Source organism: Athene noctua, chromosome 1 (assembly GCF_965140245.1).
Source record: "Athene noctua chromosome 1, bAthNoc1.hap1.1, whole genome shotgun sequence".
Lineage (NCBI taxonomy): Eukaryota > Metazoa > Chordata > Aves > Strigiformes > Strigidae > Athene > Athene noctua.
The window spans coordinates 58,465,798-58,487,633 of NC_134037.1; the positions used below are offsets into that span (position 1 = coordinate 58,465,798).

At 37.7% G+C, this 21,836-nt stretch overlaps 1 protein-coding gene across 1 annotated transcript in view; it reads right to left on the reverse strand.

The window, feature by feature from the left end:
* Positions 1 to 10,571, reverse strand: part of TBC1D32 (TBC1 domain family member 32) — an 89,202-nt gene extending 78,631 nt beyond the window's left edge. The window contains exons 1-5 of the mRNA XM_074923782.1: positions 10,473 to 10,571; positions 8,062 to 8,216; positions 4,376 to 4,537; positions 1,395 to 1,572; positions 700 to 771 (exon numbers count right to left, since the gene is read on the reverse strand). Of these exons, the coding sequence (XP_074779883.1) occupies positions 700 to 771; positions 1,395 to 1,572; positions 4,376 to 4,537; positions 8,062 to 8,216 (567 nt within the window). The 5' untranslated portion in view covers positions 10,473 to 10,571. The remainder of the gene's footprint in view (positions 1 to 699; positions 772 to 1,394; positions 1,573 to 4,375; positions 4,538 to 8,061; positions 8,217 to 10,472) is intronic.
* Positions 10,572 to 21,836: the final 11,265 nt, after the last annotated feature.

Consider the following 21,836-nt stretch of genomic DNA (forward strand, 5'->3'; position numbering starts at 1 on the left):
TTACTGAAACAAACTGTGGGAAATTTTAACAATATTTAATAGCATCAAAATTTTTGCCTGGTTTTCTAAGAAAACTCAGCCACAATGTTTATACCAGTTCCCATCTACCAGGCCTTTTTCAACTGCCAGACATCCCAAACAAATCTTATTGAGACAACACTCTCAAAATTATGTTTCTCTAGGCTTCAAAAATATCAGCAGCTGGTGCTGATTGGGGGTTAGAGACCCAAATTATTACTGCCACTGACAGGAAGGCAGGCCTAACTTGGAGTTTATATATTCCATCTGGCAGCAGCTTGTTGGCAAATTGGCAGGCATCTCTCTCTTCTGATAGGGGTAACACAAAGGACAACACAGAAGTTACCAAGAAGGGCAAGAGGCACGTATATAGGAAAATAAGCTTCAATAACTTTATTTCTCGCAGAACAACTTCTTCCAATCTAAAAATGCCCACCTATTGCATACAGACTCCTAACAAAACAAAGACACTTGTTGCAACACTAGCTTTTGAACCAAATGGTTACGAACAATGAAATACTGCACCGCAGAGCATTTGCTGCACTGAAGTCAAGAAATATGCGCCAACAAAGACAAGATTCCACTTAGGTACATATGAACTCTTACATACGTACAGTCTGTTTTACAATATGTCATAAACATTCTTTTGTATTAACATTTTATTTCTTCTTTTAAACTTACTTCCTTAGGCTGAAGAGGGTCAAGCCTTTCTACAAGCAGCTGCAATTGTTCTTGACTCATGAACGTGTAACTCTGTAATACACATTGTAAAATGATTGTTAGTATGTTTTATCAAAGTGAACAGCAGAAGATTAAAAGCAGTCTTTCCAGTATCTAATTTACATTTAATAATTAGGACTTCAACATTTATACTAATTTAACAATAAAGTCAACATTCTAAGTGTTTTCTGCTGTTTGCCCAAAGTTAAATTTACATCAACAAAATTACTGTTACATATTTTGCTTTTCATTACTTAAAAGTTTCCTGTATCTTCATAAAATTCCTTATAGTAATTCATTCAGTAAGTAATATAGCATAGCGCAGTAGTCTGGAAATGAACTGCACGTTACTTGGCTCCTTAAGTAAAATCACAAGTTTGATGATGTATTGCCTTTACCATATTTTATCTTTAGCTACACAGTACTTAGATAGGTACTTTAAACATATGGGCATCATATTAATGTCATCAAGCATATGCTGCTTAAAGGTTAGATAGCTAGTATAAGCTTAGTACTTCAGAGTGAAAGAAAGGCAATTAGTTCATTTTAGGATATATCAAAGATAGGAACGCCTGTTCTCAATCTTCACTGACAGAAATGTAACAGTTTTGCGGTATCATGCTTATTTTGTAACATAGAGAGAAAACACATTGTACTTGGTTGAACGAGGAGTCACTGTCCGAACAGTTCTCAGTGTAACAGCCACTCTGATGTTCTTTCTTTGTTTTACTATCCAGCTCCTTATTACGCATCTGATCTTCTTCAAACTTGTTAATCAAAGATTCTACCACAACCATCATGACATTCTTCAAGGCATGCATCATTTCTCTGTATCTTCAAAGTAAAGATGATTTTAATATTAAAGAGCATAAAAATCACTAATTTAAAAAATAATTCACTAAATTGTGAATAACTGAATATGGCATAACGTTACTTAAACCCAAACTCACCAACTTTACAGAAATTAATAAAAAACAAATGCAAATCCAAAATGAGCAACAAACATGTATGTACCTTAAATGTTTCAGATAATTATATTTTTAAATTAGAACAAAATTCCCTTTTGCCCTTCTAAAACCATTCAATGAAATACCACTAGCATAATCCTGTTCTGACAGGTTCTTCAGAAACACCAATAGGAAGAATCTGTCCCTGAGAAAACAGATCAGTTATCATCCTTGTTACTGTTTATGTTTCTTCAGGATCAACATCCAATTTTGCTTCTGCTATAAGCCTTGAGCAGAACCAGTAGAAGAGAACACATCATCTTGATTCAAGATCTTGAGTACAGGTCATACACCCAAACCAATTTTCTTTCAACAAAACCAGGGTTTTTCTAAGTTATATAAATTGAATAATAATATCCACAAGGAAGCAATTCAAAATAAAAGCTGCTTCAGAAAAACATCCTATTCTAGGATACTGGTATTTTATTTCCAATTATTTTTTACTTTAAGGCTACTGTTACTTATTTTACAGTCACCAGAGATATAAATTACCATATTGTGCTTTAATAGCCTCCTACCTCTCAAATTAAAAATAGATACAGACATATTTAGTTATTAGAGCATCTTCTACCAACTTTAATGAGCACAAGAACCCCAAGGTCCTGATCCTTGAAACAAAAATACACAAATAGCATAATTTGAAAAACAATCATCCTAACATCTATTTTCTAGGTGAAAATAAAGCCAAGTGCAGTTGATTAAGAACTGCTTTCTAACATAAATGGCCGTACTCTGAAAACACAGAATGTATTACTAAGGCATTAAATTCCTTAACGTATTTTTCTCCATAAATACCTTTAGGCATAGTACCTGCCTAAATATTTCACAGAAAATAAACAATGAACAAAACCGGAGCCTTGAATGATACTGAAATTATATCTGGACCATCAAAGTGAGACCAAACAATGCTCAAAGTTCAGAATGCTTGCAGACAGGTAACAAGAAAAGGGCCCTATAAAGGTTTGGTTCATTAGAACATATTTCTGTATACTGTTACAGAAGAAACTTGAAAACAAACACAAAATCTTCTAGAACAGAAACACATGCTATTTTTTAATTTCTTTCTTACTGAGGACACATAGTAAACAGGCATCATGGCAAAAGCCTAGTACCACTAAAAGCACAGATGAAGTTAAGATTACGCAATAAAAATTAGTGAAAAAAATAGTTTAGCTGAAGTAGTACATAAAATTGTTTCAGTGGCTAAAATATGAGACAAAAATTGTCTTTTGTTTTCTTCCTCTGTAACACACAAAAATGACCACTGATGATCAAATAACGGGGGGTTGGTTGGTTTTAATTTTTCAACATTCACCATTTCAGGTGCTCGTTTTTATTTTATTGTTTTCACATTGTAATGGTTCCACCTCAGTAAAGCCCTCATCATGGCTCTCTATGACAATTAAAAATAGAGAGCCAAGGACCTGATTCACCATGATGACAAAAGTATACTGTCCCTTTTAATTAAAGAAGCAATACTTTTAGAACTGCTTTAAGCATTATGATGTAGTTAAGATTTCGTCCAGGAATTCTGAAACAAATGTGATGCATAAACTAAATGTTTGAAGTTCTACATATTTTCTGGAAGTAACAGCTGTATATGCTAAAATCCATTTTTTGTAAGTACTACTGATCAGTGCTTTAAAGAATCACAGCAATCATCTGTGTATGCAAACTCAAAATTCAAAGCATGAAAATTCAGTAGGGGAGCTACCAGCCTCTGTTTTCCAAGGAAAAGTTATTTTAATGTCCATAGAAGGTGAATAAAGTTAGCAGGAAAGAGATGACAAATAAAAGAATTTAACTGGTACTCACAGAGGTTTTTCTACTTAAAGCTTCTTTACTAAATAAGGTGTTCAAAAGCCAATTATTCTGGACCATAAACCCTGTAATACGCTGACATGTGGTTTTGCACACCCACTGATTTCTGGCCATCTGACAGTTAAAAAAACCTTGGATAATTATACAGTTGGTCCACATACCAATTTTACATTACATGGACAGTACTACAGAAGTATCTGCAAATACACTAAAATACAAAGCAAGATAGATCAAACCTTATTTTTTAAACTGATCAATGAAAGCAGATCTTACTGAACATATTACTCTTACAGGACACCTGACTAAATCCCAAGGAAGAGATCTTTAAAAATATACATATGTATTCTAATTTACTTTTTTTAGAAAACAACATTCTCATGCAGATTCTCCACCAATATCTAAGGAAATTAACAAACTTCAGTACATAATAAAACCAATTTTTCCTTTATGTAAACTTCCGTATCAAAACAATTTAATTTGTAACTAGTGCAATAGTATGAAGTAGTGATTCTTCTCTGAAATCTTAGCCCTGCCCAAATCTAGTCCTAGATACCTCAAAAACTTCATAGATTTGCTGCCAATCTTTTTATGCAATGGTTCATAATATTAATTCCAGAGTGAGACAAAGCATGACAAATTGTAACGTAGGGTAGGAAAATCTGAATTGCTTAGCACTGATTTTGAAAGCAAAGAATCACTTTTGTTACCTATTGGTTCAGCATTTATTTTTTCAAAACAAGTTCTGGAAAGAAGAAATGAAGACAAAGACCAAGAAGAAACAAAAATGTGAATTACACGTATATACTCACTCTTCTGATTCACGGGTCTTCTTGGTAACATGTTGGACAAGTGTGTCATAGCCAGATACTTCACCCTGATTTTGAGCAGAAGTACATTTTTCTGTTTCTTCTTCAATCACAGATCCCACAGTATTATTTATATATTGTCTAAGGTATTTCACAAACTCATAGCTGCAAGAAATACACAAAACTAAAATGTAACATAACCTTGAGCTCACCATCAAACATTTTCAACACATTAACATTAGCTATCTTCTCTCCCAGCAGACCTATTTCTTTAAAGTAAGTTTACCACTTGTAGAGAAATAAACTTCAACAGTGTAAAAAACACAATTATGTTTAATTTTCTTTAATATGGTCATTATCAGCATATTCCAGGAAGAAGCAATACCAGAGAATTTCTGATTTCCTTTTGTGCTACTTCTAAATGTAAAAATCTACTCAGACAAAAGGTTAAGGTCTTGTAGACAAAAATCACAGAGTATCAAGAAATCTCTAATTTAAAATTCCAAAAGAAACATTCCTTGGAGCATCCTGACCACAGCATACATTGTCTTACGGTGTATCCATCTGGTATTATTATTTATGCAGGACATGTACAAAATGAGAAGAAACATAGAAAGCACAATTTATAAATACTAGCATTTGAGCATGTCTAAGGCTTATGAAAGTCTGTGTGTCATGACAGTATGCAAATCTCAAACTGACAAACTAGCTATCTGATTACAGGTATATGTTAAATGCAAGGAAACGCACTTTGCACTCTTATTAGATACAGAAACTTGTTTAAACAAAAGAATAATCAGAGGGGGATTTCAAACAAAAAACTCTCACTGGGTCCTCAGGATCTATTAGCTATAGAAAATGCTAAAAAGTAGTGCTTCAGAATATATAAATTTTTTTGGTTAGTCTTCCTATTTCTATAAAAGACAAAGCAAACACAAAAAAGTAATCATACATAAACAGTAGAAGCATGATTGTAATTTCATTATATCAGATGCAGACGTGCAACTACGTTGTATTAATTTGGATAAATACAGAGTGAGAAAAATTCAAATAAAATAGTTCATTGTCTTGGACAAAGTACAGTACTGTTTTGTAGATACAGAGTCCAAAGCTATAAAATGCAAATAAAAGCAACTGTTACAACAGGCAGCAACTTTTGCTTTTCTTGGATATTAAATAAAGTAGACTACATTCAAGATACAAGACACAATTTTCTGTGCTTACTTTTTTAGTGTATAATGATACCTACCTGCTCACTGGATCACCTACCTCCAGTTTCATCAGGTATAAAACTCTTTTTTTTTTTTTTTCCATTTCTCAGTTATTTTCATTCCTACATCACTTTTGTTCTCAATGAAAAGTAACAGAAATACAAGAAGTATATTTCAAGAAAGATGCAAACATGTTTATTTGCATTTTCATTTGTCTTCAAGTCTGGCTTTTTACTTCTACAATAATGAAATTGCACACAACTCTCCACTGAATGAAAGCTTTCATGAAACTTCCTATCATTTGTTTTATGAAGGTAACATTTCCAGGTTATATATTTTTGCAGCAACTCCTTCACTCTGAAATACACATCAATCACATAATTGCCACTAAGTTTATGTCTGCTTGATGTCCTAGCCTTGATCTTCTGGATCATTCTTCAATCTTAAAATGTTTCATAACAAGTAAGTGTTTCAGCAATGACCAAACTACTACTTTACATGCAGAATCAAGTCAGACTGATCTGGCTGGGCTTACAAAGAAAGCACCAAGGAGCTGGGTGTGTGTGTGTGGGTGTGTGTGTGTGTTAAAAAAACTTGAGGACTTTAAGGAAAAAATACAACAGAAAACATGCTACTTACATAGATAGAAGTTCTGATTTCTACTACTGTATAAACTCTAGATTTGATTCAATTTTCCTTTTTATTAGCTTTCTAAGGATCCTGTGTTTCTGTTCTTTCTACATCAAAGTGGGAACAAAGGATAAAGTAAAGCCTCAAAATCTGGTAAAATTACTGAGGTAAAATAACCATGAGGCAGATCAAAATACTGAGCTGAAACAGCGTATTGGACAGTCCAAAAGCACACACTACTGAAAAAGGAGCTTGTAGTCTGTATGGATGGGGTAAGGGTCAAGGAAAAAGTTTCCTAATGGTCTCACTAATAAGCCACCATATGACCTCTCTGACCTTCCATGAAAACCAACCTATACTGCCATGGGTCATGAACAAGACTAGAATACCTCAAAAATATTCCAGAGTAGCGCTGGCATTCTGCATTTAAAGCATCACTCGATATTCTGTTAAATGTACGTTAAAACTTTTCTCATGAAAGGAAAGTATCTATAGGATCGCCAATTATTTAACGTACCGGAAAGAGCAATGAAAGCCATCGTTTCAGCATCGTAAAGGGAAAAGCTATGTATGCATTGCTTCCATTAGCTATAGACATTATTCCCTTATGCTAGGTATTCTCTTAGTAAGTCCTCAGAAGAAATACTGACAGAAGTCATTTCATATGCTTTTGGCTATTTGGGGTTTTTTTTACTGTATATATCTTTATCTAAAATGCTTTATTTTCAAAATTACATGAAATTTTCAACTTTGATATGTTTATAACCTACCCTTTTACTCTCATGCTCGTCACCCAACCTGGTGCTCAAACTTTGCAAGACTGCCAACAGTGTTATCTGATACAATTTGTAATACAAATTAAAATTGAGCTAAAATATATTTGACAGCATTTAGCATCTTCAGAAGATACAAAAGCATCATAAATTATAAAGTAGTTTATAAACTATAGTGAAATTTTAGATAAACTCTAGTTCTATTTTACTTATTTACTTTTACCTACCTTCTACCCCTGACAAAGCAATACTAAAAACCAGGCAAACCAGAGAATGTAGACAACCCCACCTCTGAGAAAAAAGGCAGGGAACCAGCTTTCTTAGAAATCAGGTCATAGAACTCTGGTCCTTATTGTCTTCAAGGGCATTTCAGCTTGATATTCCATTGGCTCACTATAAATGCATACTAAAAACTCTCATGTAGGAAAAAAATGTTAGAATACCATGGAAAGGAGAGAAGAGTGTGGGTTCCAGAAATTTAGATCACATGTATGTGAGGTCACACTGTCTGATTTAACAAAAGTGTGATGGAGATACATTTCTGCTTTATTCAAAACATTAATTAAAAGGACAACTACCTGATAAGATACACAACAGTTCAGTAATATAAGCCAGACAGAACAATCAAATATAGAAGCCAAGTAGCCTTCTGCAAATTTACCTTTTGTAAAACAAAATTATATTGTCTAGCAGGTGTCAAAAACACTGCCTGACAGTCTTCAGTGAGGATTCCTCCAAGCTTGTTTGTGTGTTGTATTTAGTGCATTACATGTACACATGCATCAGACCTAAGTTGTTTTGTAAATTCCTCTCTCACAGACAGCTCATCAGTTACTATTACAGTAAAAATTACATGACCAAGAGTGAAAAAAAAAAAGCAGAAAACCAGCAAAATTAATTTTTATTCTCTAAATTAGTATCTTTTGTTAGTTGATTAATGAAGGAATATCTATATATATATAAAAACACATACACATTTGCACAGCAATACAAACTGTAAACATTTCCCAGTAATAATATAGTTTTACACATTTCACATCCTTCAAAATATTTTAAAAAGCGAAAATATTTTTACTTGTGAAAATTCTCATCTGTTTCCTCCAAATGCAAGAGAATCTCTTCTGCACATTCTACTGATGGGGCTCCAGTGATTTTTTCTTTTACACTGTGCAGCAATTGTCTAAGCATAGACTGTAACAGAGCTTCATCTTCACTTGTAAAGTGAGACATCTGTAAAAAGCAAATATAAGAATAACAAGCTCTCATAATTCTGGGGTTTTCCTCCCCTCAAGATGCTAAGAAAATGCGTAAGTTCCTTAAATTGCCACTTTTTTCCTGTTATGAGATTTTCTGTCAAAAGACACAGTCACAGACAGAAAATATTTGCTAGAGCTTATCTTCAGACAAACTGGAAACAAAATAATCAAATCAGTTTTAATAAAGCTGTTATCTTAGTACAATATTCTTAAACAAAACAATGCATTAAGCCTGAATATTCCTAGATGCTAGAGAACCTGCCCATAAAATAGGCACAAGACTACATCATAATTTAAAAAGGGGTTTTTTACAGATGTAATGACTGTGTCTTGATGAGAAACCTCTATGAGTCTCGCAGCTGCTTCTCATCCGCTATTACTACCCATTCTGCTTTTTGGATCTCTCTGCTCAGAGCTGTTGCCATGCCCATGATCAAAGGTGCTGACAGCTTTTGCAAGGGCCAGGTGGAATTACCAGAACTGCTGAATTTCCCTGCTGTAATCAGCTGCAGTGACCAGACAGAGTCCTGTCAATTTAATCCTACAGCTACTAGGAAAAACTAGGAGGAGCAGTGGCAGAGAGAAACTGGAAACATCCTTCAAGTTCAGAAGACAGTGTCTTAGCAGTTTAATTTTCAAGGGTTGCAAAAAAACCCCAAAGCTCCATTCTATCTTTATTAATTAACCTTAATTAATGGCTTAAAATTTTTTATATGCCAAGAAATACTTCCAAGCCCCAGTGGCAGTTCTAGCTTGTATAGTTCTAGTCTGTTTGAGGAAAAATGATTTAGAGACCTTTGACTTTTTTTAATTAAAAAAAGTCAAAGACTCTCTAAGCACCTGTGAATAAAAAAAATACGCATACTTGGAAAATACAATATGATACATCACATCTTCCGACTTAAACCCTATTAACGAACAAAAAAACAGAGCCATATAACACCAACTGGAAGTTACCTTTTATGAAAGGTTCCTCGAGTTATCAGTTCTATGGTAAGCAGCACAGTTGCTGAACACCCTACTTTGATCAATGTAGGTCAACATTAACTCAATCATCTTACCAAAAATAGCATTAAAATAATATTAAAAAATAAAAACCCCACAAAAAAACAAACGCCCAAAATCCCAACTCCCTGATTTGCAGTCCTCTTTCTTTAAAATTAGAACCTCAAGATATTTCATCAAAGCCAATGCAGTTTTAGACCTATATAAACCACCACTGTAAGTCTTATATTTTGACCTTAACATTAGAAAGATCCTAAGCCCCTGCAAAAAAATTCTCTTAGTATTTTGGTATAACTACACATTTTTAAAAGTGCAAGTATACTGGTTGGCAATCGGTGCAAAGCCCCACTCAAATCATTCATAAAGGCAAATCAAAGGCATATCGCAGTTTCACCTCAAGGTTGCTTTGAAAAGTCTTTTTTGACTTATACAATTACTAACAGAGATATTTATCTTAAATTTAATTTGTAAACGTCTGTGGTTTGTTGTGTTTGGTTTTCTGTTGGTTTTGTCCTTTCTCTGGCTGTCATATCCCCCATTCAGTTTCCAGGCAAAATTTAAACGATCATTTTGTCCCTAAGAAACCTTACGCCAAGCTCGGTGTGCACAGCCTTTTCAAGTTCAAATTAATCTTCCCAGCACTGCCCCACAACGGCAAATCCTACCCCAAACCCCACGGGATGATTCCACAGCGGCCTGTTGTAGCCTTCCCTTGAGCAAGGTTTTGAACAACAAAAAAAGGTGGCAATTTTAGCAAGAAACCAACGAGAGCAATTAACAGAAATATAAGCAGGGCAAGAATTCCTCTCCCCCTCTCTATTTTTACCGTCAGTCATGTAAGTTTTGGGCAGTAACCGGACTTGTAATGACAACACACGAAGGAAAGCAGCTTGTCTTTTCAAAAGCGTCGGGAGAAGCAGCTGGACCTGACCAAGGGCCCCTCTCACGCTACCGCTAAACGCACGGGGGGCTTTGCCAGAGCACCTGGACGCGCTCGCCCTAGGTCCCCGCTCCGCGCCGCGGCTACCGCAGCCGCCCGCCCCGGTGTGCCCCGGTCCCGGGAGCTCTCCTCGGCGCTCCCCCGCCAGGCGCGGCCCGGCCCAGCTCCGGGGCCCCACACTCCCAGTTCCGCCCCGGCCCCGCCGGCTGTGGTGGCGGAGCGGCGTCGCCGTGCGCGGCCCGCGCCGGGTCTCTGCCCGCGAGACCCCGGGCCGGCGGGAATCACCTTGAGGCGGCGGCTGCCCTTCCCGCCGCGGCGGCCGCGCGTCTCCCGGGCGGCGGCCCGTAGCAACCGGCGGCGCCCGCTGCCGGGTCTCGCGGGGCCCTTAGCAACATCGCGAGAGGCCGGCGGGAGGCGGCCGGCGGGAGGGCCGGGCCACCTCAGCCCGCCGCCCGCTGCTCCTGCCCGCGAAGGGCGGGGAAGCCGCTGTCGCTGTCCCGGCCGGCCCCGAGGAGGGGGTTTCGGCCCTCGCTGGCTCCGGCCCCTCGCCAGCCCCCTCCGTTGCCGCAGGCTCCCCCGGCCGCGGGGGCGGGAAGGGCGGCAGGCCGGCAGCCCCGGAGCTCCCCCGACAAGGGTGTCGAGCACGAAACGGGCTCCTTTGCCGCACGGGCCGCCTTTGTGGCGCGTCTTGGTGGTCTCTGTGTTGTCGGCCAGATTACGTAAAAGGAATAGCACTGGCCTAGGAAAAATCTGGTCTGCGCTTTCTCAGCGCTGTGTTGAAGTACCCTGCGCCCAGGTAACGGCAAGGGAAAACCCACGGCTTGGGTAACTGGAACACGTTTATCAATAAGGGTCCACCCCAACAAAATTCACTAAAGGTGCAGCTGGAGACAGCTTGGCCTCTCCCTGTCTTCAAGACGATGTGGTAGGGCTCACCTCTGTCCAGCCCATGGTGGCTCCCAGCCTTTTGTGTGGTGTAGGTTTTCCACTGAAATCAAAGGAATTCACTCATGCCGTTATTCCCAGTTTACATCAGCAGGCGAGCAGATTGTCTCAAGACAGAGAAATATGAATGGCAAGGTATTTCCCAGTGCTTCATAACTCATCATCCCCTCCTGGGATGGAGGAAATACTACAAAAGTAGCAAGCAGTATTTCTTTCTATTCAACAAATAAATACACAACACAAAACAGCAAAAGCATTTTGATGTGAAATCATTTTCCATTAGCTTAGCTATAACAAGCCAGAAATGAGTTACTATAAGCACTCAATGATGATTGATAGTGCTTGCATGTAAGGTGACCCATTGTACGTTTTTATCTTTCACTCCTACTTTTTTCTAGTGATTTTGACAATGTCAGTAATGCTAATCTTCCATGACGACATGTTCCTGTAAGTGGATCTGTAAGCCCCTTCAGTTAACAGAGCTCTACCTAAATGTGGGCATCCACTCTCTCACAGTAAAACTACTAGCATGTTGGGGCCAAGCATGTAAAATATAGTATTTCTATTGAAAAGTGATGATCTAGCAATTGAAACATAAACATTAACCTGTCTTACTGCTAGTTCCTCAGAAACAAGATTTTGATCCATTGTAATGGAGTCTCTGTGGTACCCTTTAATACTGTTCTCTACAGTGCTTTGAAGTGATCCAGTGCCCTCAGGTACCCACAAAACAGAAAGTGAACAATTGTCTGCTTCCAGCTGCTTGCAAAGGATCCTGAGTAAACTCGCCAGAGTCCTGTTACTTCAGCTGTGCACTCTCCATATCTTCGAAGTGCACTGTTTGGAATGGGCTACAAGTGACAGCAGCTTATTCTTCATCCATGCCAGACTCTTCTTTCACAGGCAACAGAGCTTTTGCTTCTTTTCTGACTCCACACCAACTGAGAAGTGCTGCACTGTGGTACAACACTTCTAATTCCTCTATCATTTCACAAGCACTGATTCAAGTGACAGCATCTCAATTTCACGGCTGGTATGGAATAAAGAAACTCGATATACATAATATTCAGCATTCCTAGTCCTTACTAAAAGAGCCTTCACTTTAGCATACCTTTCCTTTCTTATAAAACACCTTATAAGATAAATTGCATCACAGAAGGATTTTCTCATGGCACCTGTGGTGTTTCTGAAATCCTTCCATTCCTTTCTACTCTCTTCCACCTTCTGTATTTCATCTAGCTTCTTTTGCCACACATTTTGCAGCTATTGGAACCTGGAGCCCTTTCTCCTGAGCCTAGCTGGTAGATCTCAGGTGCCATTTGATGTGATCATTAGGGTTCATCCAAGCAGATAGATACCTTCTGAGGGTGATACTCCATAGTAAGCAACACTGTTCTGAAGTGCGTTGTTTACATGGATGGATGTCAGTCATGAGAGAGGTTGCAGTCACTGTGAAATTGCTCACGCGGATTTCACACTGGTGAAATTCCACTGTCTCTTGGACCAAGGCATCCTTCTCATTGGCAAAAATATTCCAGATGTTCTCTCCTGATTGTACAAATAGGAAAACCCCTGGCTTCTAACCCTAGCTCAGGAAAACATAAAATACAAACAAGTCTCCTTAGAATTTCAACATTCGTAGAAAGTTACAGTGCTGACTTCTGTCATTTTAGAAACAAAGGAAACAGCAAATGCACCAGTTCTTAGAGTGTGTAGCATATAAGGTAAGCAAAATGTCAAACTGAAACATTATAAGGTTGTGAGTCATTTAAGTATTACAAAGAAGTTTAATGTCCGTACCTGATGATTAATAAGGAAATTCTCTCCCCATACCTTGAACATGTCCCAAAATTTGAATTACCAGTTTATTCCAAATTTCTGCAGATTTGAAGTGTTCCTGCAGTGTCTCCAACATGGCAGTTCACATGGACAACAAAGGAATCTTCTTTACAGTTAATGGTAGTAGTGGGAACAGCTGGTCTTAGTGTTAATGATATTACACCAGGGGCATAATTTCTCCTTTCCTCGATTTCTGCTCTGTTCTGTTCTGCTCTGCCCTCTTCTTTTTTCCTTCATTGTATCTTTCCACAAGACCATCGTTTTGTGGATGGCACACAAAGGTCTGAAGAGATATTTATGTAGTTGATGCACAGACATTAGTGTCTCCAAGAATGTTTTACTAAGACTTTCAGCAACTCAGTAGGTAGGACCTTTGTTTTAGCAAACTAAAGGGATTGCTTTTCAGCATCCGATAGAGTAACTTACCATAACCAGTATGTACTGAAATTCCATTTTATGCTCTTCTTTGGCTGATAGGGTTTTCAAGGGAGTATATACCAAAGAAGAACTAAAGGAGAGACTAAACTACGCTTGGCAACAGACAGAACAAACCCAACTTTCTATACACCATTCCAGAGCTAAATCAAGACCAGGAGGAGCCAGGATATCCCCACTTCAGAGTTTCCCAAACTAGGACTAAGATATATGTCAGGGAAGGAGAATTAAGTGTGAAAACTAGCTCTGGGGATAACACAAGAAGTCTATCCCACCTTTCTTAATATTCTAACATCCCTTAAGCAGTTCTTGAGCCCCTAAATAAAAGATGAAGATACTTCATCAACCCTTTTATGACTACTGTGGCATTTGTTGCCCTCTCACATCACTATTCATGGGAGTTTCCCAAATTTGGAGGAACAATGAGCATGTTTTGAAACTTCATTAGATCATAATCTAATCATGAATATCAAAAAGGAAACTGCTTAAAAGATTACTTCTGATGGGAAAGTCTTTTTAAAGAATCTCCAAAGGAAATTTTCTATTTTGGAGACCATCTGTCCTTTCCTCCCTGTTCACTCTGGGGAAATACTAACTCATTACTAGATGTTTCCGTTCAAACAAACAATCAGGGATTGGTGGGTAAATGGGCATGAGGGTCACAGGCTGGATCACTTCATACTATCAGCTGCACTTGGCAGACTTGTGTTAAAACACATCCATACAGAATTTACATTAGTTCCATGACAAAATAAAGTGAAGTATCATGACTTTAGTCTAAAGTTACATCAGATGAGTTTGTACCTTACTGCTGAGGGATAAGCCAATATGAGATACATGTAACCTCTTCCAGGAATCAAAAATAAAATTGGGTGAGTTTACTTATTTGGTAATTCAACTTCAGTTACGCTGACATTTCATGAAGACTGAAGATCTCACACTGCTATTCCTGATTTCTTTTGTCTGAGAAAAAGAAGTGAGAAACTGACAGCAAATCAATAGACTCTCACACAACATTGTAAAGCACCAACTCAGAACCATCCCACCCAATAACAATCAGGAGCGTTATTGATTAAAAATTTAACTTAGTGAATATATAGACACTGATTTTTCCATCTGTATTTTATGACACAGCTTTCAATAGATACCCTGCATGTGGTTGTAAAAGTAACTACTGGAACGGAGGTTCAGTGCAGGCGATAAAATCTACACTGCAATGCTAAGTAACTGCCTCCGTAAATCAAGGACAAAATAAGCTTCTATGACAATATAAATATCTAAATGCCAATAAAATAATTATCTGATCCACAAATCTTTCTCGGTGAAACTTCAGAGAGCTAAGGACATATGTGTCACTGGCTCTGATTTGCCTTAGGCAAATCTCTTAACTTTGGACTTAGGTCCTTATTGGAAATTGAGGATAATACAGTTATCTTTATATGCCATTATGTAAATTAATGTCACAGAAGTACAATATAATAGCCAAGTGGCATCATAACTCTCTGATTTATTTGCCATTTCTTTTCTTATTAATATTTTGGTCTTTTTTTCTCATATGTTTCCTGAAGGTGGCAGCAATATTCAAGAGTTGCATGGACATCTGACTTTTGAACCTATTAACCTGTAATGCAGCATTTTCTTCAATGTAAATGTCTATTTAAGGCTATTTATAATATGCTAAAATCAAACTTTTTTGGCAAAGGTATTATAGCTGTGGACATATGATGTACAATATCACCACAGAATATGAAGAAAAGATGTTGACCTGGGGTGATGGGATTGGTTATTCTTTTGTCTAGTAAAAATTCAGAGCCTAGAGGAATATTCCTAAAATATTAAATATTTTTAATTAACATTTTAATGTTGCTTGCAGTTAAAGTTATCCATTTCATTGGCTTCAGTGAAGTCTGGATCATGTACATTTTCTGAAGTGAACTGCTAGCTTTTTTGTGGGTACTACATTAGCACTTCAAAACACTACAAATATTATCTGTGATCACTGAAGGAAGATTATAGCCTGTCTATAGGGTTCCTTTCAGTTCCATTCCTCCATTTGATCTTAATCGTTTATAATCACTGGTAGACTCACTCAGGCCGACTGTATCTCACACCAGCATTGCAAGGTTTTAATTCAAAAACAATCTTTAACACATCTTCTTTTGCCTTAGACTCAATACACTTTGCATTATTGTGAAATGGTTTTGCTACTGAGGCAAGGCACTTACATTGTCATTAGAAATAGCAAACAATTTAGAGACCTCTCTTCTCCTTTCATTTTGCTTGCAGTTGCCTGATCGGGGACTTGCAGATCCCAGCTGCAGTCTGAATGGAGAATCATGGAAGTCAGCAAAGATACCTCTGCAGCAGGGCTCTCTTCCCCTTTGTCTTCAACCCCAGAACTGCACAGCGTTACGTGACTCTCATGCCTACAAGTCTTCTGTCAGCTCCAGGTCTGCTCTCACAACGCATCCAGGATGGGGACTCAAGTTCTAGTACTGCTGTCCCAAAAAGGCTGCTTTTGAGGAAGGGAATTGCATAGCTGCAGATGGTCATGCTGCCAAAGAAGGTGCCCAATGGAGGCAGAGGCTTCCCTGTGAGTCTTCACTGGTTCAAACGGACTTCCCAAATCCTCTCATACTTGCAGAGCTGAATATCTCATCCTGAGAGAAAAGGAAGAAACTGCATTTGTTTTAAATGTAATCTCCCCACCTAAATGTTCATGGAATGTAAAAGATACAATTTTAAATTATGATAACAGACTTAATCACACTGTGCTTCCTGAGGAGTCTGCTCAGCAAACCTGGTGGCCTTTTTTGTAGTTGTACATGGATATTACTGTGCATTAGAATTGTATTTCTTCTCGTCCTCCCCAATTACTGTCTGTGGTACCTTGAAAACCAGTACTCTGATATCCTGAAGTTGAATATTTTTATAATCGCTTGATTTTATGTTCATCTTTTGTATGGTACTGCTGCAGTAACTTATTTCAGATTTCCTTCCAAGATTAGCATTAATTCCTTTATCCATCACACTGACATTTCCGAATTCATTCATCAGCTCTTCTGAGATGCTGATGTAGTCTGTTGCAAACACGGACTGCTATTCCTTTTTGGATTTCTATCTGTCTTAGATTTCCCAAAATGTGTCATTGCTATCATTTCCTCTATTATACCATCTATACTACAGAGCCTGCATAAGTGGTTGTCTGTTGGGGCAACACACCTTCTGTTTCCCATCTGTCTTCTGAAAGTTGTATCGGTCCAGATAAACTACAGCTCTCCTTACCCAATGGTTTATCCTGCTATAGCTCTGAATCCCACTATCAAGCACAATTCCATTTCCTTCCTGCACCATCACACCAAGTGCTTTTGCAGAGAGTCAAATACTTGAGACATTTGCTACATCAGCTGTTGTTTTATAATATTTTGTTAATATAAGTTATAGTCTTGTTTTTAAGAGTTTCTTCTAGAAGTACAGATTAATCTAGCCAGATGTGACGCACAGAAAGCTTTGTTTTCTTCATTTTTGGAATGCTGTAAAATGCTTGAAAAGTAAGCAAATCTTGCTTCTTTGCTGCTCATCTGAAGCTATACTCTTTTGTAAGACTTGCCCAGGAGGTCAGAATTTGGCCCGTACTTTGCCATGCTTTATTCCTCTGTGTACTTTAAGCAACATGAGCTATGTGCTTTGTTTTTCAAATATTTTGTGTCCTAGCAAACTGTGACCTCCTCAAACATCAAAATGATGTTTTAAAAGAAATATTAAAAGCATTGCCTGGTAACAACACTGTTTATTTAAACTCCAGAAAGCACTTTTTTTTTACTTTTATTTCACTTAGATAATGTCTGGGATCCTAACATAATTTTACATCTGAGAAATGTTGTTGGAGCTTCTCTGAACAAATACCATGTCTGAAGTAAAGAAAGACGGATGAAGAAAAACACCAGTCCTGAATGTCTTCACACATACACAAAAAATGATCTTTTAATGAAAACTGATTTTTAAGATTGTTGTGTAACAGAATCTATTGTGCAATGGAATCTCACTGGTAACACACAGACATCCCTTAAAATAATGAATCTCATTTATTTGGAGAAGTAAAAACATAGGTGTTATAGTTTTGTATTATTGAAGTCAATATGACACCCTCATCTCTGGTGTAATTCCGGTGAATTTTAGTGTTAAGGATGAATTTGATTCAGTAATACATTTGTCTGACATGAATAATAATCTCTAACTGACAAACAGAATACTTAATATTTTCATTGACATTTGTTTTTGTGCTCTCATGACGTGAGTAAAATTCCAATAGATACACGATTTTATCAGTCAAACTCATTTCAGCAAGGAATAAGACAAATACTTCTATATCTTCTCTATCTATATCCACCTCCGCAGTACCCATTACAAATTTTGTAATGCATATTTTATCCGAAACTAAATTATTGTCGCCAAAAGGTATTGGGATGTAAATAAAATATTATCCATATATTACTTTATTTTAGTATTTTGAGAAAAAAAGTAATTTTCATGAAAGCCATATGGCTTGCAGCAAAATGAAGAAATCTATCCACAGAGCAGGCATAACAGAAAATATTAGGGCTCTCTGCCAGGCTTTAGGATGCAAAAGCGCAAAGCTACATTCAGTTGGACAGGTCTTGCCTCCTGCTGATCAGGACTTCGAGTGTTAGAGCCCATTTGATATGAAATGTCCTGATTTTTTTAATCTCTGTAAACTTGGAAGAAAATTGAACAGCCTGAAAAAAATAATTGCCCCTCTTCAGTTCAGAAAACTCATCTCTTCAGTTCTTTTTTAAGGAAACCACTTCCTCCGTCCAGGCAAATTGTACTTATGCATGCCTGTTTGGTGCAACTACTGGAAAAAAACATACACAGTCCCTGCTCTCCTAAATCAGAAGTTGATTTAAGTCCACAAGGTGGAACTCAGGTCCCTTGATTCAGGAGGTACCTTTTTTCCAGATTTGTGAATTTTGTTTACTGCACCAGACCTACAGCGTACAAGTCAGTATTGCTGAGAGGGGAAGGAGCTGTGATTCTGGGGTGGGAGAGGTCAGCTAATGATGGGAGCTGGAACTTTGTTTTACGGTCAAAGAAAATGCAAGCATATCCTTTTTTGATAAGGCTGATTGTAATCTTCAGTCCTTTCACATAATGAAGATCTCATCTGTAAAATGGGTTTTATGAACTTGTGATGACTTGATTGAAGACTGATTATTCTGCTTGGAATCCTTGGAGCAATCCCATAGCAATGCAAAGTATGCCAATAATGTGATAATTACTATTTTAAAGTGTGTTTCCCTTTTGATGCACTCTTTCTGCTCAACTCGCGTTCCTGGGCTTGCATGGGAGAATAATGCGATAGCTGAAGGAAAGAATCCTTGTGGATATAGACTTTAAGCTGGTGTATGTTGATTAACTTGATTTATGCTGATGGATCTATCTTAAACTATACTAGTGGAGGACTCAAACCTGGTTTTAAGGAGGATATATTAACAGTTGAGTAGTTCTTGGCAAAGTTCTCCAAAAACTTTAAAAATACATCCCTGCTTAGTTTTCAGCATATTTTTGCTAGCTACTCTGATGCTTTATGGTGTTTATAGCACTAAATAATCGTAATGCCATTGTGTTTCATACTCTTTATTTTACTGCTTATGCACCATATGGTATTGATGTGTATTATATTGCGTATAACTCAATACAATAAACATAGCATTACAAAACAGACTTGCTGCATTTTTTTATTACAGGTAGGTTACCTGCTGTGATGAAAATAATATAAAAAATGTAGGGAAATTATTATTCCCTTTCTTCCTATTTTTTATTCAAGAAATAACCCATGGTAAATTAGGTGCAATTTTCATGAAATTTTATACAAACATAGATCTTGGTATAAAACAGTAAATAAGCTCTGCTAGAATTTTATGGTTTTTACACCTGATTTTTAAAATTAGCTTATGTTTACAATGCTTTCCTTAGAGGTTACTTGAAGATCAGTCCTGAGGGTTATTGCACATTCTCAGTTGTTCCTGAAGGCAATGGATGCCAAGCATCTTACTTTGCAGAACTGTACAATTTATTCTTTTTCTTATTTAGCCATATGTAGCATTTTTTGCATTTTAACCAGGACACTCCAATTCCTATCCATCAGAGACTGAAATACTTAGCAAAGCTTACTGAGATGAGCTGTCTTCTGCAGATGACTGTAATTACTTAGACAAATGTACTCCATAGCTCTCATTTTGTGGACTCGATTCCAGAATGGGACCTTATATCTAAAAGGGACCATTGAACTAGCATTTTTTAGGCAGTGCATGGGGAAGGTTCAGTGGCCCAAGGCCCTCAGCTCATTCTTTCTCATGTTTTTGCCTTCCCCCAACATACTGAACAAGCAAGACACAGATAGAAAATATAAAGTAAGAGACTGTCCCTCAAATCCTGCTCTGGAGCTTAGGTGCCTTATTCAGGGCTGCAGATATGTACCTATAGAGATATACTTATCTCTACTTTTGGTATCTAGAGTCCATATTCTCTCCAAGGGTCAGTGCCCATCAAGACTGCTTGAAAAAGCTAGGTAAAGCTCCTGGTGTCTTTTCAGAGTGTGCTTTATTACTGTCTGAGGAGAGATTACCAATGGTGTATCTGCATATTAGGCACCCTCCAGCCTGAGCAACACCAAGCCTTCCTCTTTCAGCAAAGTCCCTATCAGTCTGTAATGTGAGCACCGCAGGGAGGGGAAGGAAGTTTCCCAGAGCAGTGCTGAATTCCTGTAGCTGAAGAATGCATACAGGGATGAAGCTTGACCATAGCATTAAGTGCTGATGTGGGAGTGTTGGTACTTTTCCTTTTATTACTCTTAAGTCCGGTGACTGTTTAATATAAAACACATCATCAGTCCTGAAAGTAGAGACAGTCTTATCATTTCACTCCTACCTAAATGTCCTCATGGCTTTGCAGAGCCAAGCTCCCCCTCATTGACTTTCCCTCCCTCTTTGGAAGATCCTGATCTCCTTTGCAAATACTCAGCAGGCAAAGAAGAAAGTCTAGCTGAGCCTAGGCTACTCCTCACCAACTATAAAACTCTCCTAGGATGGATTTATATTGAATTCCCAGTTTCTAGGTCTGAGCTAGATAGCGTTAGTGAGCACTGTGAGACAAGTAGTGAAAGAGGTGTGCAGGCATTTGGGATCTTCAGACCCAAACAGGGGGCTGCATCCTGATTTTCTTGGGGTATAAAGTTTACCAAGTCCTGTTGGTACCAGAGTTCCTTCTGAATCTCATCCTAAATGTTTTCCATTTTTCACATGTGCCTCTTTCCAATAACTAGGATAAAATAAGGATAGGATATAGAAGATGCATCATATCTTTATATAAGCATAGCACTCTTTTTCAAATTGTCACTTATTTTGTATAAATGAAAGGCTTTTTATCAGACAGATGTTACAGCAAATTACAACCTGCATGGGGTACAGAAGGGAGTGAAATGCAATCTGGATCAAATGTACAAGGAACTGCTTATATATAGACTGTATTTTAGAAGTTTTATTTGAAAGAAAGGCAGCCTGTAGGAAAGCTTCAGCCAGCCTTCACATCATTAGGACGTCAAAAGTTATTTGTGTGTTATTTAATAAGTTAGCAGAACTTGTCATCTCCCAGCAATATGTATTGCTTGTATCAGAGCACCAAAGCCTTGGTTCATAATACATTGTGCAGATAAATTTACCCTGGTTAATTTTTCTAATGTAAATAACAGTGGCTTTGTCTTAATACTCTTAGCTAACAGCAGCAAAAGACCAGTAAAGCTACTTCACCTGAATCCTCCTTCTTTTCAGTCTTGTGCTAGTATAACTCAACTATCAGAAAGATATCACATCTATCTACTCTAGCATTAGTGACCTAGTCATGCTTGGTACCATAAAAGCATGTGGCGTAGGTCCTACAGAAGAAGACCCAGACCTAAGCTCTCTACAATCATTACTATTCAGCCTACTGCAACTGTGACCCCCCTGGAATTTTAAACAGAGACACTGCAGCAGCTCATTGGGAACAAGTGAAGCTGTTCAAGTGCTGATTATTCCAGCAGAGCCTGAGCAAATTAATTAATAATTAGGTGTGAAATTAATGTACACCTTCTGTTTTCCCTAGTACTTTTCCCATGTTGCTAATTTGCTTCTGCACTACCAAGGGATAAAGTAGATTTAAAGAACATATGTGGGAATGAGCTAAAAATCTCCCCAGGTAAACCTTATTACATTTGCTAGCTTTTTTAGTATTGTACAGAGCTTTGTCTTAACTCTTGAAAATGTCTTACTCCTTAAATCATAAATACTTTTAGTACCTGTTTAAGCAAGACTTAATTTGCTGATGAGAAAGAGGAAATAGTGCTTTGGTTTTGTGTTGTATTATGCTATG